Raw genomic sequence first — 25,718 nt, forward strand, 5'->3', positions numbered from 1 at the left:
CGTTTTTTGTAGCACACGATATGGGCCGTGATACTTGGGGACCAACATGGTAGAAAGGCCAGGTGTAGCAGAAGGGACATGCAGCCAGACGAGTGAACCTGGATCGTAGGAAGTAGTGTTATTTGATGCGTCATGGTGGTGCTTTTGGCGTCCTTGGTCTTGGGTTGTGAATGATCTTGCCAGTTGGCGGCATTCTTCAGCGTATGTAGCGGCTTGAGACAAAGTCGTGGACTCTGAGGAGTCAGGTTTGTACGAAAGAATGGTGTCCATAGTGCAAGAAGGTTCGCGTCCGTAAAGGAGGAAAAAAGGAGAGAACCCAGTAGTGCTTTGAATGGCGGTATTATAAGTGAACGTGATAAACGGGAGCACTCGGTCCCAATTGGAGTGGTCTGACGAGATATACATAGACAGCATGTCACCAAGGGTGCGGTTGAAGCGCTCTGTCATTCCATTGGTCTGGGGATGATAGGCGCTTGTAGTGCGGTAAACGACGTGGCACTCACGCAGCAATGCTGTGATGACGTCTGACAAGAATACGCGACCGCGATCGCTCAGTAACTCCCGAGGTGCTCCATGACGTAATACGATGTTGTGAAGAACGAAAGTCGCAACGTCTTTTGCTGTAGACGAGGGAAGGGATGAAGTTTCGGCATACCGCGTGAGATGGTCGACGGCAACTATAATCCAGCGGTTACCGTCAGCAGTGTTGGGAAGGGGACCATAGATATCGATGCCTACGTGGTCGAATGGTCAGGATGGGCATGGTAAGGGTAGCAAGGTACCGCTGGCGTGACAAGGGGGAGTTTTGCGTCTCTGGCACGTCGAGCAGGCCCGAAAGTATTGTCGTATAAAACGGTACATGCCACGCCAGTAATATCGGAGACGTATGCGAGAATAAGTCTTCAGGAAACCTGCGTGGCCACATTGGGGGTCGTCATGAAACGTGGAACAAATTTCGGATCGCAGATGACGTGGAATCACGAGTAGCCACTGACGTCCACCGGGTGCGTAGTTGCGTCGGTACAGCACGTCGTTGCGAGTGGCGAAGTGCTCGACTTGCCGACGAAACGTGCGAGAAGGAGGGGAAGCCGTCCGCCCAGCCAGGATGTCTAGAATCGAAGCAACCCAAGGGTCCTTGCGTTGCTCAGATGGCATGTCGGCGACGGTGACGGCAGTGGCATCACAGGTTAGACTTTCGCAGCAGTCCGGGTCAGGGGGTAGAGGCGAACGGGATAGGGCGTCTGCGTCCGAATGCTTCCGGCCGGAGCGATAGATCACGCGAATATTATATTCTTGGAGGCGTAATGCTCATCGGGCGAGGCGACCGCTTGAATCCTTCAGTGACGACAACCAGCAGAGGGCGTGGTGGTCAGTCACGACGTCAAAAGGGCGCCCGTACACGTAAGGTCGAAATTCCTCTATCGCCCAAATAATGGCGAGGCATTCCTTTTCAGTGACAGAATAGTTGGTTTCGGCTTTGCTGAGAGTTCGGCTTGCGTAGGCAACCACGTACTCTTGGAAGCCGTCTTTCTTCTGTGAAAGAATAGCGCCTAGCCCGACACCACTAGCGTCGGTGTGGATCTCTGTGGGCGCCGATGGGTCATAGTGTCGCAGAATAGGCGGCGACGTGAGGAGGCGGCGCAGTTCATTGAAAGAGTCGTCACAGGTGGCAGACCAGGCTGAAAGGTCTCTAGAGCCGGCGAGGAGCATGGTCAAAGGAGCGATGATCGTCGCGAAATTGCGGATGAAGCGCCGGAAGTAAGAGCAAAGGCCTATGAAGCTTCAGAGCTCTTTCATGGTGGTCGGTTTGGGAAACGCTGAAACGGCTGTAAGTTTGGCATGGTCAGGAAGAATGCCGTCTTTTGAAACCACGTGGCCAAGGATCGTAAGCTTTCGAGCGGCGAAATCGCACTTCTTCAGATTCAGTTGCAGCCCCGCGGCAGAAATACACGCGAGGATTATCTCTAGGCGAGTTAAATGGGTTGCGAAATCAGTTGAAAAGACGACAATATCATCTAAATAACAAAGGCAGACGTTCCATTTGAGGCCTCGAAGGATAGAGTCCATCATCCGCTCGAAAGTAGCCGGCGCGTTGCAGAGGCCGAAAAGCATGACTGTGAATTCATAAAGCCCGTCGGGCGTGATGAAAGCAGTTTTTTCACGATCGGCCTCTGCCATGGGTACCTGCCAGTATCCAGAGCGCAGATATAAAGAAGAGAAAAATTCGGCTCGCTGTAGGCAGTCCAAGGCATCGTCAATGCGTGGCAGCGGATAGACATCCTTGCGCGTGATTCGGTAGTCCACGCAAAACCTGATGGATCCGTCCTTCTTTTTCACCAACACAACTGGAGAGGCCCAGGGACTGCTTGACGGTTCGATTATGCCACGTGTCAGCATGTCGTCAACCTGTTCATTGATGGCACGGCGTTCGGTAGTTGACACACAATATGGACGCTGCCGTAATGGCGCCTCTTGACCGGTATATATACGGTGAACAACAGATGACGCTCGACCTAAGGAAGGCTGATTGTGGTCAATCGAGGCTCGAAAACGCTGTAGGAGCTTGATCACCTGTTTCTGCTGCCCAGGCGTGAGGTTACAATCAATGAACTTGCGGAATACATCTATAGGTTCATTGGCGTCAGTTGCGGGTGTAATGACACAAGTCGGTAAAAATGGCTTGTCTGGATAGATCGGGTCTTCGAAAATACAATTTAAGGTCTCGAGGCTTCCCAGACACTCACCGCGTAGCAGGATGTACGGACAAGCAGAAACGTTGCACGCATAAAGTACCGCCGAACCATTGGAAAAGTTGATGACGGCAAACGGGAAGACGATGGTTCGGTGTTGCACACTAGCTATAGTTGGTTGGAACAGGAGCGTCGAGTTAGTGGCAGCAGGGGAAAACACAGGCACTAGGACGGCGGACAACGGCGCGATACGGACGTCAGCTGCGGCAAACACTTTCGAGGGACTGTGGTGGTCGACATCAAGGCACGGATTCGTCAACGTGAGTTCAGCACGAGCGCAGTCGACGAGGGCCTGATGGGGAGAAAGGAAATCCCATCCTAGTATGACGTCGTAAGATGAACGTGGGAGAACAACAAAGTTGACGGCGTACCGAACATCTTGAATAAGAACGCGTGCTGTGCACTGAGCTGTCGGCGCAATGAAATGGGAGGTGGCTGTACGCAGAGCCAGATTCGTAAGCAGCGTTGTAACGTTTCTCAAATCGCGACACAGTTTTTCACTAATTACACAAACGACGGCGCCTGTGTCGACAAGTGCACGTACAGCAACACCTTCTACTAGCACATCAATTTCGTTGGTTGAACAAAGAGGAGGTCTTAGAAAGTTCGACGACGACGCATTTCTTGCCTCAGGAACTGCGGCTTTCAGTTTTCCTCTCGAGCGGGGCTCGTGCGCCGAAGCATCGGGGAGACAGATCGGCGACGGGGTGGTAATGACCGGCGAGAATCGACGGGGCGTCGGGGGGACAATGAGTCGGTGATAGGAGAAGATGGCCGCTGGGGATTCTGGGCAGCCTGGTAATTTGCGGAATTCTCGTGGTCTGGAGGCTGGAAGTTGCGACGGCGACAGTAGCGTGCTATATGTCCACCGAAACCGCATGCGAAACAGATGGGTCGATTATCCAAGGTGCGCCATGGGTTAACGACAGAAAGTGCAGAGGGCGAAACGGGATGGGTTGCCGTGTATGTAGGCAGCGTCGTAGGGTAGGAGGACCCGGTGGCCCGGTATGCGCCAGAGATAGGTGGGACTGGGGGTCTAGAAACGACGGCAGCGTAGGTCAGCGGCGTAGGGACAGATGGCGACGGAGGCAGTGCCTGCGTGACCTGTGTCTCGATGACCTGGCGTAGACGTGGGTCTAACGAGGTCACTGGCACGGATGCTTCGGCCACAAGAGAAAGCTGACGCGCAACTTCCTCACGAATGAATTGTTTGATTTGGGGCAGTAAGACGGTGTGATCAGCAGCGACGTCGTGTACGAGGGCGGAAACTTCATCCGTATCTTCTGCGGCCCTGCGCGCCGAGACACGCTGCTTACGCAACTCGTCGTACTCCTGACAGAGCTGGACAACATCGGTGACGGTCTGTGGATTCCTAGCGACGAGCATCTGGAAGGTGTCGTCGTCAACTCCTTTGATGATGTGCTTGATTTTGTCGCGTTCGGTTAGAGATTCATCGACGCGCTTGCAAAGAGACAAGACATCTTCAATGTAACTCGTAAAGGTCTCGTCCCTGCGCTGGACTCGACTACAGAGACGCTGTTCCGCGCGAAGCCGGCGCACGGCGGGACGACCGAAGACCGCGGCGATGGTGGTCTTGAAGGCGGACTAGTTGGTAATTTCGCCTTCGTGGTTCTTGAACCAGAGGCTGGCCACATCAGCGAGGTAAAAGCGCACGTTTGTGAGCTGGTCGCAGGCGTTCCACTTGTTGGAAGCGCTTACGATTTCGTACTCGACGAGCCAGTCCTCGATGTCTTGTTCGTCGTTGCCGCGAAAAATTGGTGGGTCGCGTTGCCGAGGCGCGCCAGTACAGTAGACTGTCGTTGGTAAGGCAGCTTGAGAAGGGCCAGGAGCAGTCATGGTGAACGGTGAGGGTAGCGTCCGATTGCGAAGTTCCAGGTTGATGGGAACCCCGGCTCCTCCACCACTTAAAATAGAGGTGTTGTACGTCGAGAAAGGTTCAGACGTAGCTTGGCGAAATTTCCTTTATCAGGCAGGTCTGGCTAATGGCAAGCGGCGTGCGCGAGCTACTACTGCAGCCACCGATCATCCTCGTCTTCTTCATTACCAGCAGAGCGCCCGTTGTTCAGATTCATTACAATATATATATATATATATATATATATATATATATTGTACGAGCCAGGGGAGCACATGTGTCGACTTGTTATATACTTGCGCACACATCTTCACGTTTGAACTATACGCATACTATTGTAAAGTTTCTGTTCTGATAAAGTTTACATTCTTATAATGTATATATAAAAACAGCGGAAAATAGACAAGACGAACGAAGAAACACCGTATACGAGGACTAACAACTGATCGTTTTATTGCTTAAATGCAATGTAACGGGAAAAAAAATGTGTGGGGTAACACTTCTGGCTTATTTCTTTACCCTTATTACTGAGAATGGCAAATGAATGGGTGGAAGTTGACAGTGGTAGATAGATAATTTTGTGGTGCGGCCCTGGGTACTTTCATTCACATTTTTTTACGTTTTCGCCCCGCAAATAAATATATGTGGTTTTGTAGAAGCTGAATACATAAATCCATGATATATAAAGTAATCAGCCAATTAAACTACTCGTAGAGCTGCTCTTTTGGCCACATTTTATAGTGACGACACGTGAACGCACATTTAGTGTAGTAAAGGGGGTTGTTAGCCGAGGGCACGTTCATGACCGTTATGACCATCAGTGCGACTGGCCGCAAGCCAAATCTCCCGATACTTCAAAGGCCACGTGGTACTTAATCTTAGAAACAAGCTAGTTCGTAGCCAGACAACACAAGTTCACTACCGCCAGGCATCAAGGCTGCTTAACAACAGCATCACTTAGTTTAGGCGAGATTGTCCGTTTGAATCTTACCATTCACAATTTCTTTTATGTTGCTATCGTCCAACACTTCCGATCTCATAACGTCTCTAAAGTAAAACTGCGGCCTCTTATGCCTCCTTCAAAAGACAAAACTTGCAATGCGGGATTCGAAACTCTATAGCCCAGAAGGACCGAATTATAACAACGACTCTAAAGAACACAGTGTCAGGAGTGCTTTGAGCCCGTGGTCAACGCTGCTTTGCAGTTTTACTTCCTCGCCATGTCGCTCTTTATTGCATATTGACTACTAGACACGATTCAGGTGACCTCGATTTGTGCCTGTAAGATTGCCCTTAGCAGCTCCGTGCAGAGCATGCAGATAAAGGCCAGTGAACCACGGTAGATCAGTGGTTATGGTGATCCGCTGCTGACCCGACGGTCGTGCGTTCGATACCAGCCGCGGCGGTCACATTCGAATGGAGACGAAATGCCAGAGGCCTGTGTACTGTGCGATGTTGGTGCACATTAAGTAACTGCAGGTGGGCTATATTTCCCGAGCACTCCTTTACGGCGCCTCTCGTAATCATATCGCGATTCTTCTTCTTCTTCTTCTTCTTCTTCTTCTTCTTCTTCTTCTTCTTCTTCTTCTTCTTCTTCTTCTTCTTCTTCTTCTTCTTCTTCTTCTTCTTCTTCTTCTTCTTCTTCTTCTTCTTCTTCTTCTTCTTCTTATCATTAGGGAAAGGCAAAGCCAATGTCAGAAAATTAGCATCTATACTCAGCACACTGTAATTCGCGTTTATGGGACAAAGCGAAAATTGATAGACAAGGCAATCTCATTTGCTTCGTCTCCTCTCTCAGAGCCATCTTATTATTCCTCTAATTCTTGAGGAAACAATTTGAAGCAGCTTCACTGGTTTAGCGTTGCAAGAAATGGTTGGTTACACAGTGGGCATAGTGGCGTAATGTTGCTATTTCATCGCTTGACTTCGCTCTGTAACAGCTTTGACACTGCCTTTGCTGTTCAACCAATCCTTGCGACGTTAAGTGAGTGGAAGCTGCTCCAACAGGCTTCCGCTCAATTTCTGTGGCCCATACCCGCTGGGAGCTGCTTTACGCTCTACAGGGTTTAAGGCCGGGCTCAAACAACTCTGTGATTAATAAACCATGTCTCTTGCTTTGCCAGCCACTAATTCTTTGGGGCACTCTCCATTCACTCGATGTCAAGCAGAGAGTGATCAGCTGCGTACGATGAAGGGACAGCTGCGTTTTCAGCTTTGCTTGGTTGGGCGCGACCTCCAGGTTGCTTAGCATGGGTCTGACATTTCGGTAAGATCATTTATTGACTCCGCAGTCTCTGCCGTATATAAGCCACCCAAGAAAAGTTTATTTTGCACTCCAGTTCCTCAGCAGTGTTGGAGTGCATCAACCGTATAAAGCGCCACCCGTAGGGAACCCACCTCAGGGGGTTGGTCCATCGCATGAGGTCGCGTAGGGCACTGGGTGTCCACAGCGCAGGCTGCTAGACACGGCGCCGATGCCACCGGATTCAGAGCGTGACTTGGAGGCCATGGCGACAGCGGTCACGTCGCGTGCGGGCTACGCGCCACTGGGCCCCGAAAAACAACGCTGTGCGAAGGCTCGCACCATCGAACGCAGCACGTAGATTTCTCTTGTTTTAACGCGCCATCACGGCCGCCCAAGCATATGCGTGATGACCGCCAACTTGATGTGTTTTGCTTATTTGTGTTACTTCTAGTTTTTTCTGCCTTCATGACAACAATAGAAAACGAAAAGGGTGACAGAGAAAGAGAGAGAGCGAGAGGGAAAGTGAGAAAGAGAACACCGAAATAACACCTTCGAAAGCTGTATTAAACATCGCGAAAACAGCTGGTTAGGTTAAGGTCGGTAATATTGACGATACATGCATTTTGAATGGCGGATTTACGCTCCTTTGGCCTTACTCTATTTAGAGAGACGTGCATAGCAACAGCGCTGGTAGGACAAAAACGTATCCCTAATTATTTTGAGCTTTACACAAATTAGCCTGCGACGGACGTCAGCGGTGCTGGTTGGCTTCCTGCGGCGTTCAGCTGCATTGAAATGCGTGGTTCGTGATTGCACGCTTTTATTATTGAAAAAAACTGTTACACGAAGATGAAACGTGTGATTATAAATACCGCTTTGGGGCTCTTTAGTCTGACTGTGTCATACGACATCATTTAATAATAAAAACCTATAAATGCTACTATGTGTCGCGTAGTCTACCACGGTGCCATGAATGGCGTGCAAGTGGCATGTCGTTGAAACCGTGGGTGAACGCGAGTTTGAAATGGACTTATTTATCGTCAAGCAGTCGGCTGTTGAAATATGTGGAGTGGGATATCTTGGAACTCAAAAGCCAGTGAATGTAGTGCGCCTATTTAGACCACTGAAAAATACCAGTTCCTATACAGAAGATGCTTGAGCAAGGGCAAACATCTGTTTCCCGCACAGAGACAACACACGTATCGATCATCACGTTCGTTAAACCTTCTGTGACGAAAGAAAATCTCATGGCTAATGGTTCCTGTTGATATAAGTATTCTAATTAGTGCATTGGGTGTCGAAACATGCTTCCTGTTCGAACGCGCATTGATAAATCACAGAGTCAGGTGAATATGTGGGGTAAAACGTCCCGACACCACCATATGATTATGAGAGACGCCGTAGTGGAGGGCTCCGAAAATTTTCACAACCTGGGGTTCTTTAACGTGCATCCGAGTCTGAGCACACGGGACTACAGACATTTCTGCCTCCATCGAAAATGCAGCCGTTCAGCCAGGATTCGATCGTGTGAGCAGCAGAGTACTTTAGCCACTAGACCACCACGGTGGGGCTGATCACCGAGTCAGACAATCGGCTGCGCTAACTGGCACTGAACGTCACCTCTGCCAATAAGGAAGGCTCTAAAGGGGCTTAGAAATAGTTTAATTGCTTATTTTTTTTCGAAGTTACACCATACACCTGTGATTTTTGAAAACGCTACGACTTCTCAGCTCGAGGAACGGGGGACCCCGTCGCTGCTAGCCTAAAAACACACGCTCACCGCGCTCGGATACGGACCTCCGAATCCTGGTCTGAACTGGCGGTTGTAGTTCTTCTCCGACAGCAGGCTATCCAGGAGGCTGCTGGTGTTGGCCATGACGCCTCGAGCTGCACGGCTGCCTTCGGCCTGCCTGGGAAGGAGACAAAAGGGTGAACACGTATCCCTGTTAGGCCACAATAAATTTACAGTGCTTAAACAAAAAGCTGGGGGCAGGAGATATAGCACGGCAGACCAATCGCCGACTAATAACTGAAACTTCTTCAAGGGATACAACATGTTATAAAGAAGATGTGAGAAAGAAGTTACAGAACAGAAATATTCGACTAGCTCACCGTCACGTGGGCGGAATGTGTAGCGCACAAGTTCCTCCGAAAGTGCAGAAATATTCAAGTCACCTAAGCCTATTATTTTTTTGCTTTGTACTCTGATTAGTTTGCCGTTTTTATATTTTTGCTGTTAAGTATTTTTTTACAAGAAAATAAGGTGCCCTTACAGTGTTTACACTATAGGACCTTTTCCGCACTATATTTTGTGTATGTACTCAATATTAAACGAACTTCAAACTTCCCATTCATTCAAACTTCAAAAAAGAAAGCTATGTCGAGAAACCATGAGATATGTGAATGAGCAGCTGCATGAACATAACTGTAACATTCGTCAGACAATGCGTGAACATAGAGTCACATGCTGCAGCCCATGCGACATTAGACAAGTGCCGGCTAGTGAGATGAAGCCGCTCGAAGCTAACGAGGGAAATAATAAAAAAAAATCCGCAGACCCCACGTACCATGAAAATCGATGCTATGTGAAGCATGCTAAGGGATGGAGACTATGTTGTAAATTTTTCATTGGGCGAAGCGTTACGAAAGCACTGTAAACATTGTACTAGCAATGTACGCCCAGGCATTTGCTGAGCAGTTACACATGGCTTATATAAGCAGTTGTTTACAGTTGCGTAACGATGCCAGCACCGAGACGGGCAATACTGAAACCACCAACAATAAGCTGATATGCAGCGCTTGTGTTCGCTAGGGTGGTGGTCCTGGTTATTGATACGTAAAACAGCTTTGGAGGATGTCGCTTATGTACACAACGTATACGTTAACCTGACGTGACACTCGTATCATGGAAATATATATGTAAAGTCTGTGAAATTACGTGGTCAGTAGTGTAACCACAATTGACGCTTCACCATCACGCCTGAGGAAGTTTGTTTACAAAGCATTTACGAGATCGGGTATGGCTCTGTGGTATAGGATAGTCGATTGCCACGCAGAATGCCTGGGTTTCATTCCAGATGGGGCCTTTATATTTATTCTTTATTATATTATTTGCACTCGTTGAGCCAACGATACCAATGAACGTTTTTCTCAGGGCTCTCGCATTTAAATTACCGATGTCCTCGCCCTTCCTGTGTACATATAATCCACGCATACCAATTCCAGCAGTTAACGGCTATCTGTGACACGTGTCTCGTCGGAAGAGTTTCACGACGTACGCGAAGAAATTTTTCCGTTAATCATGTCATGACCAGCAAGACACATTCGTGAAACCATACTAGTTTTAGCCTACCCCAAGTGAAGTAGACCATCACGAGAGCACCCAGCCGTAAGCTGCTAGATGTATATATGCATACGTAGATAGAAGCGGTCAAAGTGCCTGTAGTCCATTGCATTCCAGTCCTGTTCGCATTGAACAAAGAGATTGCCAGATTGGGTCCACAATGTGTAAGTGTGGCATCTGTTGCTTTCACTGAAAAATAACTTGTGTTTTGTCTCGGTAAAGACTGTCAGATATCATGTACTAAACTATTTTTATTTTGTTATTTCACTTCTTCTTCGTAGTCTATTGCATCCCTTTCATAGATTTCAGATGTTATTCAGCACACTTCATCTGTTCTCTCTCTCATGTCGGCGTTTTTACTGTGCTTTCAACTAGTTTGACAAGGATTACAAAGTCACCCAAAAGAATCCCATCGCCACATTAAAACACAGGTGAAATATAGCGCGAAGAGGGACTGCTTGGCCTCTTCACATGGGCACATAAATTCATGTTGAATGGCAACGCGTTCAACTCAAATTTAAGGCTGATTCTAATCATATCAAGAGGTTAGTTCCTTGCCCTTACACATTCAGGTACTTGTAGGCACTTCATGATTAAAGCCTGGTTTGATTAATTTCTTTATTGGTTGATTAACCAAATAATAGATTGACTGATCGACCAACTGATCGACTGATTGATCGATCGATTGACTGATTGATTGATGAGTGAGTGAGCAAGTGAGTGATGAGTGAGTGAGTGATGAGTGAGAGTAACTGAGATTGTCCTTGAATTTTCTCATTACTATGTAAACTGAAACACTTACGCAGTTTGTGGGTACTGGATATCCAAATACACAAATTAGTCCAACGTAACTGTTCGCACGTCTGTATAAAATATTCAAATGTGTCTTTGTATGGCTTCACCGTGGATAGTATATGATCGCTTTCTGAATGTATCGTCGTAAACGATCTAGAAGCAGTCTGAAAAACATATGGACCAAAAGAAAAAAGAAAAAGAAAATAAAGCAAATAACCGATATATATATATATATATATATATATATATATATATATATATATATATATATATATATATATATATATATATATATATATGTATATATCGTATTTACTCGAATGTAAAACGAGGGGTGACTTTTCAGTGCCGAAAAAAAAAGAACACGAATGTATCGCGAGTAAAGCGGGGGAAAAAAGAACCTTTATTTGCTGCACATGGTAGTGGCAAAGACATCCCAGTTTCTAAATATAAAGTGAGTTTTGTTCATTCGTCGCTTTCATCGCCGGTGGTCGAGCCCTCGTTGTCACTTTCTTCCTCCTAGACGAGGTCATCCTCCGTGCCATCCATATAGTTCGATATACAGCACTTTTTAAACGCACGAACTATCATGTCGTGCGGCAGCCCGTATCAAGCGGTGGACACCCACTCGGCAATCTTCGTGGCGCTAGGTCGCTTTATCCTACCCGTAGGTTTCAAATCCCGATCTTCTCGCATCCATTCTCCATACAGCTGCCGCATTCTATCCTTAAATGATTTGTTCAGGCAGACGTCTAATGGCTGCAGCACGGACGTCATACCTCCGGGAATAACAGCGAGCTGCATCTGAGTTTCCCGCATCAGCTTCTTCACTTCGGGCGTCAGGTGAACGCGAAATGAGTCGAGAACTAGAATGGAGGCGGGGTGGAGGAGCGCACCTGGCCGTAGGCACCACACAGTCTTGACCCAGTCAAGCATAAGCGGAGTGTTCATTCAACCTTTTTCTTGGCAGCGAACAATCACATCCCTGGGGAACAGCTCCTTGGGGATGGTTTTGCGCCGGAAATTGATGTATGGCGGCAACTTGCGCCCATCCGCCAAGCAGACTAGCATCACAGTTAGCCGCGTCTTCTCGTTGCCTGTTGTCCTTATGCGAACTTGGGGGGCACCTGTTTCGCTGACAGTCCTTGACATAGGCATGTCCAAGAAAACGGGAGTCTGGTCCGCGTTACCAATGTGTCCCAACGGCGTTTGCGACGAGCGGCGCAGGTCGAGCACAGAGCGCTGAAACCCCACCAGCTTCGCTTCGTAATCTGCTGGTAGCTTCTGCCTTGTCGACGTTGTTCGCCGGAGAGAAAATCCATTTCTTCGCATGAACTTTTGTGCCCATCCTCGTGAAGCCTTACAGTTCTCCCGCGGGATCCCCGTCTCTCGAGCTACGTCTCGGGCTTTCCACTGAATCAGCTCAACGTTGACCCCCAATAGGCGATTTGGCGGCTCAATCACGAACTCCGCCATTTTTTTTTTCGAGTCCTGTGTGACGGCCACAACGAGCTCCACGGAAGCCTTTTCGGCCGGGCTCACTCTTGAAGAGCGCTTCACGCTGGAGCCTCCACCCACGGATAGTAGATTCCACCACATCTAGCCGTCGAGCCGCGGCTGAGTTCCCGATTTCCTCAGCCGTCAGTATTGCACTTCTCTTAAAGCGGGCATCGTACTGAACTCGTCGCGCTGCCATTTGCTCGAGCCGAAGTCACGGAAGCACAAAGGAAATGAAGCGCCTCAAAACACGTCGTGAACAATAGGATTGGATTGAATTCGATGTTGCCAGCGTGCATATATTGCCAGCACAAGGTTGAAAGATTGTTAGGTTTGTTGTCGTAGCCATTTTAAAAAACCAGTGGGGCGGCACCGCCAAGGCACGATTTGAGGTGCTTCGATTATAACGCAGACCCCCAAATCACTTCAGAGAGATTTTGAAAAAAAGTCGCGTTACATTCGAGTAAACACGATATATATATATATATATATATATATATATATATATATATATATATATATATATATATATTGTACGAACCAGGGGAGTACAAGTAAAAATTCAAAACAAAATTTCATTGAAAAGGATGGTCTGTAGGTTCGTGACTGCCAGACTGACTGAAGTTCAAGGGCGTTCGGCAGGGCAGGAGAGGGGCACTGATGACGAACGTGTGAGGGTGAGTGGTGGGTGAAAAAAAAAGTTATCTAGAAAACCGGGGAAGCCGAGGGTGAATGGGCGGGATAAACAAACAACGACGGTTCGGGTCATTTTCGGCTCCTTCCAACAAACATAGCGAGAATAGCTCACTAGGTTAAATCATTGTCCGCTGACGCTCCCTACGCGCCTTTTTTGAAAATTTTTGCTGAACGTAGAGAGCACTGAATGACGACGCAAAATAGAAGAAAAAAGTACGATAGGACGCGTTTTTCAATCGTTGCCTAGAAGCCCTGTATCAAAACGCATCTCTTAAATTCCTCTGAACTAAGGAAAAAAAAAACTCTGAACGGAATGCCCAGCGTGTTTCGAACAAGATGGCATGGGTTGTCATGATTCGGACCAATGCCGGCCACCGGAGTCTTTAATGGCCAAATGAGGCCCTCTGCCAGCATCCGAAGAGAGCGCAGTGGAGGATTACACCGGACAGGGATAATCCCGAGCTACATCACAGCCTTTAGTCGGTCAAGCACTCGAGCCGAAGTTTGGGGCAGCGACGGCTCAAAGGACTTAAAGCCGCGAGCTCGGCCGTGGTGAGTTCACGAGAGCCGTTTCGGAGTCTTAAATGAGGCCGATGCGTAGCTTGACTGACGCGCAGTGGTCCATGCGAGCTGCTCGTCGGCCGGTGGACGAGACACGACTTGAGCTTACACCGAGCGAACGAAGGGTTTCTGGCGTATTTTCCTTGTCGAAGTGGTGAGCGTATGAAGGTTGTCCATCGTTTCAAATATTCACAGAACAATGTCATACGTATATTCGCTTGGGAACATTGATACAGAATAATGCAAGTGAATGAATACCACCGATAAGCAAAAAAATAAAAATATAACTTACTGAAGTGACTTTTGATATTTCTTCACAACACTAGATGTGCTTGTAATGACATGGTATTCTTAATGCACTCATCTCGGCTAGTTCGTACTGGCTTAAAGAATCCACAACACAAGCTACCGCCCTAGGCACGCTAAAGACGACACACGGCAGCTAGCGGCTGCCCTCTGCATTATAGGCATGATAACCTCATCAGGTTTGTACAACGGGAAGTCTATTTCGCCGAGGAAAGTGACCTTGCCCTAAGATCATTTGGTGAGTTTTTTTGGGGAGAATGCGTCCGATTTGCCATGATCCAACGTATCATGACAGTTGCTTCAATGTGGTCATATGCACCTAATCGATATAGAGGTAGGGGAAGAGGCGACTACATGCGACGTAAATATATAGCTTGAGAGGAATGTTCAGCACGACTTGCCACTCCCGTTACCATCGATCTGTCGGATTGTCCTAATTCCACAATACATCGGCTGAGCCTGCAATTTCATGTATTTTCGCGTTGATACGCACCATGATATAGGAAAGGTTACAAATATTTCGACTTGATAACAATATGAGGGGAAAAAAGGACAGATAGAATGAAAAAATAAAGAAAAAGACGAAACACTCACGCGCGATGGAGAAAGTTATACACCTAAGCGTCACGCGTCACAATGTACACAGGATTCAGTGCGTCGGCTACATAACATGCTGCGCCACTATGACACACTTACGAGCACGCTAACTACTGCTTTGTCCAATGTTCTTGGGAGATCATGGGGTCTAGCAAAACAGCATGGAAATGTAGTTTGCAGTGGGAGTCATCCCGAAGTTTAGGCCGGCAAATCAGAAATGCCTCGTGCGCTGGCGCTCGTATTGTGCTCTGCGTAAACACGGACACCATTATTTACACAAAAATGTGCCGTTAACATTAGCGAGAGTAAGCGAAAAGCAATACAAAACCTTGTATTCGAAAACTAGAGTATCTTATATCTTCTGAAAGTTCGACATAGATAGATAGATAGATAGATAGATAGATAGATAGATAGATAGACAGATAGATAGATAGATAGATAGATAGATAGATAGATAGATAGATAGATATACAAAGAGACAGACAGACAGACAGACAGACAGACAGACAGACAGACAGACAGACAGACAGATAGACAGACAGAGAGATAGATAGATAGATAGACGGATAGATAGATAGATAGATAGATAGATAGATAGATAGATAGATAGATAGATAGATAGATAGATAGATAGATAGATAGATAGATAGATACTTTCAGACAGACAGCCTGCTTCATCACCTAGCAGGCCACTCCAGGTGTCGGGTGATGACTTTAGTACGGACAATGATACAAATGAGCAGACCGCATCGCGTTGGAAAACAAAACGAGGTTCTTGTTTTGACTGCCAGTTCTCTTGTTAAACTATTCTTGATTACTTAAACTAATTTTGCACGCTGATGTTAAATCCACGGCAGTCAGTCCTCTGTGATAGAAAACGTACATCGAAAATATTAGATCAGCATACACGCATACGGAGCATCGCGCTTTTGCAAAGCTTGTATGCGCTTGCTTTCTGGGCCTAAAGATAGAACTGAGTTCAAGCTAAAGAAACGCTTACTTTAATTATTCCAAGAGTCACTGACCTTTCACCTACTGGCAAACGTTTCGCCAGGTATGAACTACGTAGCTGGAAACGACAGAATTCCCTTCTTGCTTTAAGTAACGTCCAAATAAATTAATTTTTGAGCTACTGACCTTTGACCTACTGACAAATATTTTGCCAGATATGAACTTTGTAGTCGAAAAAAAAAAGAGGACCCCCACTTTTGAAAGACCTTCGGAGGAGAACCAGACTATTCTTTCAAACGTTCTTCATTCATAATGCAGTTCGATTAAGGCGGGAGGTCATCCTTTAAGCGGCCGCCACTTTTGTTGAATGTCTGTCTCGACGAACCATGCAGGAAAGGGAGAAAAGGAAGTTACCAAAATACGGAGGCGTTAAAGCAAAGGACTAACTTTAGCTACTAACATACAGAAAAACTTCAGATTTTGCACTGCAGGAGAAAGTGTAAAAGAAACAAGCATATGAACGCTGCAAGGCCAAGACGAGAGAGACCAAAATGGAGCTGAAACTTCAAATGCAAATGTGACGCCACGAAGAAACACCTGGCTTCGTTGACTTGAATAACCAAACACCAAAAAAGACTCATGCTTTAAAGGGAGAAGAAAAGAAAGAGCTATATAAAGCAGCGGCGAGGGAAAAGAAAAACCTCGGGTGCGATGATTCATAGGGTCCCCCCGTTCATTCTTTATTCTCTTTTCATCTCGGATAGGACATTTCAGATTATTTCAGCATCTGCTGAGCCAAGTTACCCAGCCCTGATGTTAAGTTTGCGTCTAAAGAAAAATTCGAAGCCGCACAGAACTCTCCTATCTTAAGTCACATTAAGCTTCTAGCCCGTCGTCCAGATCGGCTGGGCTCTGTACGTTTGTTTGCTGTAATGAAAATACTTTAGTGTAGCGACGTGAAGCTTCACCGTCGATGTTGATAAAGCGTTTTTGATCCCCGGAGATGAAGAAGTATTCGTTTCTAATGAACAGGTAAAAACAACTGAAAAAAAACTAACTGCTAGAGGTAGGCAACGTACCTTTAGGAAAAAAAATTAATAGCCTGCACCTTTCGGCACAGAGATTTAAACTGAATCCAAGATAAAAAAAATGACCGCACATTAGCCTGAGTTGCCATGACGTCGGTAATGTTTTACCTTTCCTGATATGATTCATTGTTGCATGCTGTACCAATGAATCACAACAAGATGGGGCAGCGGATGGTAAGAGTAATTGCAATTCACTACGTATATACACGTTATAGTGTGAGTACTAACTAACTAACTAACTAACTAACTAACTAACTAACTAACTAACTAACTAACTAACTAACTAACTAACTAACTAACTAACTAACTAACTAACTAACTAACTAACTAACTAACTAACTAACTAACTAACCAACTAACTAACTAACTAACTAACTAACTAACTAACTAACTAACTATACAACTAACTAACTAACTAACTATACAAATAATCAACTAACTAACTAACTATACATATAAATAACTAACTAACTACCTAACTTACTAACTAACTATCTAAGAAAACCACATATCAAAAAGAGCAAATATACGCATACCCGAAGGTACCGGGATTGAATTTCTGCCACGGCGACCGCGTTTAGATTGAAGAAAAATGCCCGAGCCCCGTGTGCTTAGACTGAAGAGCGCGTCGGAGAACCCCAAAGAGTTCAAAATTTCTATAGCCCTCCACTACAACGTCTGTCGTATTCATGTCGTGGCTTTGGTGCATAAGACCAAGGAATCAATATTTTTGTTAAGCGTATATAGATGCTAAACTACGAGAAACTAAATGAATAATAAAAGCAAGTAAGAAAAGAAGTATTCATGTAATGATTACCTCCAGCCCTTCCATAAAAGCTAATTCTGGTGATAACGACTCTGGTCCGACAAATCGGAGATTCGGGGTGATATTGTAGTATTAGTGTACTTCAGCCTCCGCAGTATTTGGTTATCCATACTAGTAAGATATCACCCGTGGGCATACGCATGCGCATTTCTCGAAAGATCACGTGAGTGGTAATCAATGTTGTCGTGATGTACATCAGCCATACAGTGGGCTCAGTTACAATAATGGAATCAGTTACAATAATTAACCGACACTAGTCACGGAGCTGCTTAAGGTGAGGGAAATTCCTAGAGATCCGTCATCCACCTTTTCTAGTCCAGCCGCAAGAGTGAAGGTTGACGAGAGCGTGAGTAAAGCTTTGTTGGTGAGAGGGAAATATAGTGTTGCGAATACCATGCTAGCGACTTGAGACTGGTTGAGAAATGGCAGTGAAGTGGAGAGGATGAGAGCAAAAGCGAAGCTATGGCGGAAGCACGGAAGGTAGCAGGAAGAGAAGGAGTGGCTGATAACCATCCTGGAAATGCTGAAGGCCTCGAATTCAAGCGGAAATGTTGATGATGATTGATTTGTGGTGTTTAACGTCTCAAAACCACCATATGATTATGAGAGACGCCGTAGTGGAGGGCTCCGGAAATTTTGACCTCCTGGGGTTCTTTAACGTGCACCCAAATCTGAGTACACGGGCCTACAACATTTCAGCCTCCATCGGAAATGCAGCCGCCACAGCCGGGATTTGATCACGCGACCTGTGAGTCAGCAGCCGAGTACCTTTGCGACTATAGACCACCGTGGCGGGGCGAGTGGAAATGTTCACATCCCATCTCCTCGCATTCGTTCTTGGATGTTCGGCAAGGGCAAGGCCAAACCCCGCCAGCTCCACTGTACAATCAGATAGCGCGACGAGAAGTCAGTTGAAGTTGCGCATAACTTTATTGCGATAAAATTATATGAGCATCTCGGCTGAATTTTGCTGCCGGCGTCACCGTCATTCACCGCACACACACACACACACACACACACACACACACACACACACACACACACACACACACACACACACACACACACACACACACACACACACACACACACACACACACACACACACACACACACACACACACACACACACACACACATATATATATATCTGAGAGACTGAGAGACTTACTGAGAGACTTACTGAGAGACTTACTGAGAGACTTACTGAGAGACTGAGAGACTTACTGGTCAAGGCGAAAACACACAAATCCGACCACCATCAGGGCTGTAGACCATGCGGGAAACCTCGCTGCAGGGTGTGCACACACATGGTGACCACAGATACGGCCGAAGCCTCCTGTTCAGACTATGTGTACAAAATTAAAGACGACCTTAACTGTGACTCAGCCAATGTGGTATACAAAATTCGCTGTGAGGTGTGCAAACAGGAATATATTGGACACACGGAAACCGCGTTCTGTTTGCGTTTCAACAACCACAGGGCACACGTAAAGGGCCTCCCCAATTTGCCGTTCTCCAAACATATCAATCTTCCTGGTCACTCTTTCGAACGCGTAAGTGTCATACTCCTACAATCCGGCTTCCAGAACACACGGGAGCGCGAACAGCGGGAGTCATACTTTATAAAGAAATTCAGATCACTTACCCACGGAATCAACGAGAGCCCTGGGCGACTGACGTGTCTCCGCGACGTTTCGTGAAACACAGAAATTGAATTACTCAATTAATTTATTTATACATACGTGAAGTCGCACACGCAAGTTGGTCAATATAGCGAAACTAAACGCATTCGATGCTACGTGAACCAAACGGATGGTGTTAGTATTATTAGACTTTATTTTCATTTCTGAGTACTTTTTTAGTATTATTTATTTTTATATATTTTCATCCTTTACAAGAATACCCATTTATTTATTTTCAGTATGACTGGTTGTACATTTTTCTGCAAGAGAGGGCAGGTGGAGGGAGGGGGAGAGGGCACATTAGCTTTCCAACATGGCCATTATATTCCGAAAGCTGGAGCGGGTCGTATGCTTCTTGTGTGTGTGTGTGTGTGGCCCGATGCCACGGGCCAGCCGCCGAACCACGTGAACTTAAACTCGATCCATGTTTGGGATGCGAGTAAGCGGCAACATGTTCCACATTTTTCCGTTTTTCTTGGTCGCCTCCGCTGGCGGCGCGTCTTACCTATACCAAGTAACAATGCCAGAATTACCCGCTCGTTTCCGGCGGCTCTCCGTCGCTCCTTTCTAGTTCCTCTCCTTCTTCTGCTTCTTGTTGTCTGTTGCTACCTCGTTCGCCCGCTTGTCTTTTTCTCTCTCTTTTTTTTGGAGGGTCTTCAAACTGTGAGGGTGACCCTCTGCTACGGGAACTTGTATCATTTCACTTACATCCTCCGAAGAAGGCTGGTCCACCAGCCGAAACTGTTAGGATTAAATAAATATTTTATTGTTTTGTTTCCTATACTGCACTATTCTCGAAGTTTATAACTTTTATTACGGTAGCCGGAAGAAACTCTGATCATCTATTTCATCTATATATATATATATATATATATATATATATATATTTAAACGCAAGAAAGAAAAAGAATCCATAAAAAGCCTCCATCCTACCTCTGAAGTGGGAGGGCGAGGCATTAGCCACTGAGCCCCGAAGGAAGACCTCCTTCAACGTCCAAACGACAAGCTATTTACCGCTGGCGATGGGCGTCTCGAGGGAACTATCGTGTTTTCAGCATTTCTAGCTTAATGACGTTATGATCGCACGTTTCCACATCGTCACGACACAGCGGCGCGCGCTCTCATCTCCCACGCGTACTTTGCCCAGTGGAGAGAAGAGGGGGTGGACGCTGACGCGTGCATGTGCGCGCTTATCTCGCAGTGGGCAGAATCGTACGCCTTGGGCTTTCACCGGAACGATACTGTCATAGTTACCGGGCACACAAAGGTCACTGCACTCTTTGCACAGTCTCCGTTTGCGAAAAGGGCGTGCTTTTCAGACACAGCGAAGTAACAACTGAGACGCTTATTCGCGTTCGTCTGTACTTGTAAGTACACTTCGTGCGTCATTTGTGCGTGAGAAACGCGGGACACATTTCGGACTGCTTGCCGTTTTTCGCGGTACCTTCCAATTTGTCGCTACCGCGTTCATTTCTTCACCTTTGCAGCAAAGATTTGACTTTTTTTACACGTAGCTGAATATTCGGCTCATCCTGCAGTAGAAGTGATGGAGGGTACTACAAGAAATGAAAATTTCAGCTCCGGCTCCTCGCCTTGGCAGGCTATAGCCGTTATGTAAGTGATTTATTTCATGAGCAAAAGAGAGTCGATCGGGCCGATTCAAGGGTATTAACTTTGAAATTTATCGACAATGCTGCCTTTACAATATTTTTTAAAGATACCATTCAGGGTAGTATAAAAATAGCATTCCATCGTGCCAAAAGAATAACTATAGTAGCATCAGAAATGTAGTGGCGCCATTTGAAAACTTGAGGTTCGCAGGTGGTCAGTTATTGCAAAAAGAATGGGCTGCAGACGTCACCGTGGTCCGCTTTGCATGGGAATATTTTATTGAAGTTGTTTTTTTCCTAATTATACGACGACTGCGGTAATCAGTCTCAATGATGATATAACGGTTCGGAGTACCGCCACTTAAGAGCATTGAAGCGTGTGAATGGCTCTAACACTATCATTCGGGTTGTGTTTCACTATTTTTGAATACAAAAATTGGGCTCGAACGCGCGTAGCACTATTACCCCGGCCACTAAACACGGGAAAAAAATGTGCGTTTTATGTGTCCACCATGCTACTACATACGTGACACTTTTCAAGCCGCCACCGAGGAAAGTGAAGTGGTAAAAAAGGAGAAAAAAAAGCCCACCCTGTCTAGAGATTTACTGTTATAACAAATGTCATCTGGGTCAGGGACGGCGCGCGACGCCGTCCGAGTCAATTCATTTTGAGCCGAATTGCGGGTTGTGGGATCCGCCAGGCGGGACCGGGTGCAAGACAAATTCACCGCGTCCGAGAGAGGGGTGGGCGTCACGCGTGCCCGAAATAAAACAACAATGTGTCACGGAGCGTCGCGTGTACGCACGGCTCAGAGAGCACACGAAATTAAAGGCTTTCGCGTCAGTAATAATTGTTGGGGTTTAATGTACCAAATCGAAGTCACGGTGATGAGGGACGCCGTGGTAGAAGACACCAATATCAACCATCTGGTGTTTTTTTAACTAACGTGCACTGACATCGCATAGTGCTCAGGTCTCTAGCATTTCGCCTTCACCGAAATGCGGCCCCCACGACCAGAATTTAACCCGCGACCTTCGGATCAGCAGCCGAGCTCCCTAGCTGGTACACTATAGCGGCGGACCAGGAAGAAGGAATTCACAGCATATCCACGGAGTGAATGAGTGGGAAAGATTTTGAGAGGGTTTCATCAGTAAACCATGAATCCTCTGTCTGTCTGTCTGTCTGTCTGTCTGTCTGTCTGTCTGTCTGTCTGTCTGTCTGTCTGTCTGTCTGTCTGTGTGTCATCCGTTCGTCTGTGTGTCCCTCCAACTATCTGTCCGTCTGTCTGTCTCTCCGTATGTCCGTCTGTCTGCCTGTCCATCCGCCCGTCTGATTGTCTGTCTGTCTGTCCTTCCATCTGTCTGTCTGTTTGTCCCTCCGTCTGTCTGTCCGTCTATCTGTCCATCCGTATGTTTGTCTGTCTGTCTGCCTGTCTGTATGTCTGTTCGTCTATGTGTCCGTCCATCCGTACGTCCGTCCGTCTGTGTGTCCCCCCCCGTCTGTCTGTCTGTCTGTCTGTCTGTCTGTCTGTCTGTTCGTTCTGTCTGTCTGTCTGTCTGTCTGTTTGTCTGTCTGTCTGTCTGTCTGTCTGTCTGTCTGTCTGTCTGTCTGTCTGCCTCTCTGTCTGTCTGTTTGTCTGTGTGTCTGTCCGTCCGTCTGTGTGTCCCTCCGTCTGTCTGTCTGTCTGTCCATCCGTCTGTGTGTCTCTCCGTCTGTCTGTCCCACCACCCGTCTGTTTGTCTGTGTGTCCCTCCGTCTGTCTGTCTATCCCACCACTCGTCTGTTCGTGCGTCCCTCCGACTGTCTGTGTGTCCCACCACCCGTCTGTTTGTCTGTGTGTCCCTCCTCCCGCCTGTCTGTCTGTCCCTCTGTCTGTCTGTCTGTCTGTCTGTCTGTCTGTCTGTCTGTTCGTCTGTGTGTCCGTCCATCTGTATGTGTGGCTCTTTGGTTGTCTGTTTATCTCGCTGTCCGTCTATCTGTGCTTCCGACCATCTGTTTGTCTGTCATTCCGTCTGTTCCTCTGTATGCCTGTTCATCTGTGTGTTCGTCCATCCGTCCATCTGTGTGTCCATCCATCTGTCTGTTTGTGTGTCTGTCTGTCCCTCCAACATTCTGTTTCTCTGTCTGTCCTTCCGTCTCTCCGTCTGTCTGTTCGTCCTTTGTCTGTCTGTTCGTCTGTGTGTGCCATAGTCTGTTTGTCTGTCTGTCTTGGCAGACAGACAAACACTGCGGCCCAACCCAACCCATGGCACTGCGGCCCAACCCACGATAAACCTGTTTAGAAAAATTTATTGTCACAGAAGTCCACAACACTTCAACATAAGATTTTCTTCTTAGACCTATAATAATGATGATGACAAAACAGACTTCATTTAAATAAACATGGATGTGAGATGATGTGGAAAGAACATGTACATTCGATGGTTCACACAAACACAGCTACATAAAAATGTGTCACAAAAGGACTGATACACATGAATATTGCAAGGTAAACAAGATGCGCAAATGAAACATGAATATGTACATTTCGCATATTTAGATGTTGGCATGTCATTTCTGCCGTCGCATCGACACATCAGCCTACCAATACCAGGCCGGCTGAAAGACAAGTTTCACTCGTCCGTCACAGCCCGACACAAAAGGGCAAGACCAGTGCAGAAGGAATTACTCTTCACCGAGGAAGAAGAGCTCCTCCGACAAAACGAACAGCAGCTCCGAGTACAATCGCTCTAGGATCGGGAAGAGTGCGCGGCTGTGGCGGCCCGCTGCAACCTCCTCGCAGCGGTTGCGCCAGAGGCAGAAAGAGCCGGCAACAATGAGAAGACAAGCAAAGCGGCCTCGAGAACAACGCCCAGAAGAAACGTGATTTACTCTAAGGCAGCGAAACCCAGCATGTACGGTTCTCCAAAAAAACACGAGCAATCACACAATGCCTCAAAAAATGCTGATTTGTTTCCCGAAGGAAGCAGTTTGGGCATGTTGCTGACTGAACCATTCTCCACCTTTTCAGGTGGTCGTGAGTGGGAAGCACACCTAATCCCAGGTGCCACATGATGTCTCGGAGGTGTCCAGGCATAAAAGAAGCTGTTAACGTGCTCCTGGACACCCGACAAGAGCTAGTACGGCGGGCTGGGGGAACCAACGGAAGCAACAAAGCAGCACTTGTCTCAACTATATGGTTGTTCAACACATATATGCCAGGACAGGTCGACTGGACATGGCGAAAAAATGCAACAGTTGTTGCATAAAACTAAAGAAGTGTTATTGACTGTGGCCCCCTAGTAAGGTGCACACGAGGCATCATATGCCGAATGTGAGTACACAGAAAGTAATATACAAGTGTTCGTGCGGGATATTCCTCCCCTTGCACTAGGCGCAAAAGGAAGCGCAGTGCCCTGAGCCGACAGCGTATGGACGCTGAAGCGAAAGCAAGGCCTCCCTGAGAACGCTGCTGTCCCAGTACCGCACGGAAGACCAACTCAGTGCCGCGTGACTAAAAAAAAAAAGGAACACAAAGCTGACTGCAATGATCGCACGATACGTAAAGACGGCTGCACGACGTGAGATTGGTACCAAGCGTGACCACAAAATACGGTCTGCGCAAGGTACCTCCGCTCAAAAAGCGGAAAGTCAAAAGCCCGTACGTCCTGAATTTTTAGTCTTCGAGAGCGTCTAACCAAACGGATTCGCAAATGCCGTAGTGGTTGTATAAACTACCTAAAATACAAAGGGACGTGGTCGGCTAAACGGCAAAAACCACACTAAGCCTGGAATTGGGAGAGCCAATGAAGAAATACCGGAATTTGGAGATATTCAACGCTGCACCTGAAATGCCACCATACTGAAAAAATACACGTGGGCTGCATGAAAGGCTATCTTCATCCGAAAGGTACAAGGTTATGTCGTCAGCGAAAGCTGTGACTTTCACGACACTCCTACCAGGAAGTAAAAGACCCCGGACGCGTGAATCCGCGTCAGGAGCACGCAAATATGGCTCAAGGCTGAGGACAAACAGCACAGCAGACAATGGACAACCCTGACGGACCCCACGTGTTGTGGAAAAGGCAGCACTTTCCCAGCCATCCAGAACTAGTGTGCGTTTGTGTGTTTAGAAAAACTGGGTAACGAGTTAGAACACTAGGTACTTTACTATGGGAGAGCATAAAGCCGTCCCATGGATATAGCCTGTAGCCGATCGTGCGTCTTATGTCTTTCTCGTTAACCTCCCTGCCTTCTCCCTTTTGTTGCTTCCTCCTCTTCCTGCTAAAACCAAGGAGGTTACGCCCAGTGAGTTTAGAGTGGCAACATTTTAGGGGCGAAGCTCCCTATAGCGGGGTGGACGACGCTAGGGGGCCAGTCGAAGCAAACGTGCTTCGCATGAGCTCCCGCCTCGACACCTCATCTCACCCGGAAAACCTCACCGCCGTCACCTATGAAGTACTGGACCGTTTTCTACTAATCAAGCGCAGTCGGTGGATAACCGGTTTTTAACCGTAAGTCCATATTTCCTGAAAGTCTGCTTGTTTGAAGATCCAAGGCGAAGAACGCTGCTCTAAACCTAAGCGGCGTCGGGCCGTTGGCCCGACGAAACGCTACTGGCGTTTCCGCGCAACGCGCGAGAATGGCTGACGACGACGCGGCTGCGTCAACCGGAGCCACGACATCGATCGAAGAAAAAACTCAAGGCGGAGAAAATGCTACCAGCGTCTCGCAAAAGAATCCTTTTGACAACGGGGTATGGTTCACTGCAACGTACCACAACTCAAGGCTGATCGCCGTTCCGGAGACCGGGGCCGAAGCGGTAGACAAATCAGCGTCGAGCCAACCTAAACACAAAGGGAAACCTCTTCGAAAAGAGAAACTGCCTCCACTGCCGAAAACCGACTTCAAG

The 25,718-nt window shown here is 47.1% G+C and overlaps 1 protein-coding gene across 2 annotated transcripts in view; it reads right to left on the minus strand.

Moving 5' to 3' along the window:
* The window catches only part of LOC119170194 (gamma-aminobutyric acid receptor subunit alpha-6), a 91,526-nt gene that overhangs the window by 45,566 nt on the left and 20,242 nt on the right, over positions 1 to 25,718 (minus strand). The window contains exon 2 of one of the 2 annotated variants that reach the window (XM_037421276.2): positions 8,669 to 8,781. In XM_037421276.2, coding sequence (XP_037277173.2) covers positions 8,669 to 8,781 — 113 coding nt within the window. Of the gene's footprint in view, positions 1 to 8,651; positions 8,782 to 25,718 lie in introns of those variants that run through there. The other variant, XM_075878415.1, reaches the window with a different exon arrangement.

Source organism: Rhipicephalus microplus, chromosome 2, assembly GCF_043290135.1.
Source record: "Rhipicephalus microplus isolate Deutch F79 chromosome 2, USDA_Rmic, whole genome shotgun sequence".
Classification (NCBI taxonomy): Eukaryota; Metazoa; Arthropoda; class Arachnida; order Ixodida; family Ixodidae; genus Rhipicephalus; species Rhipicephalus microplus.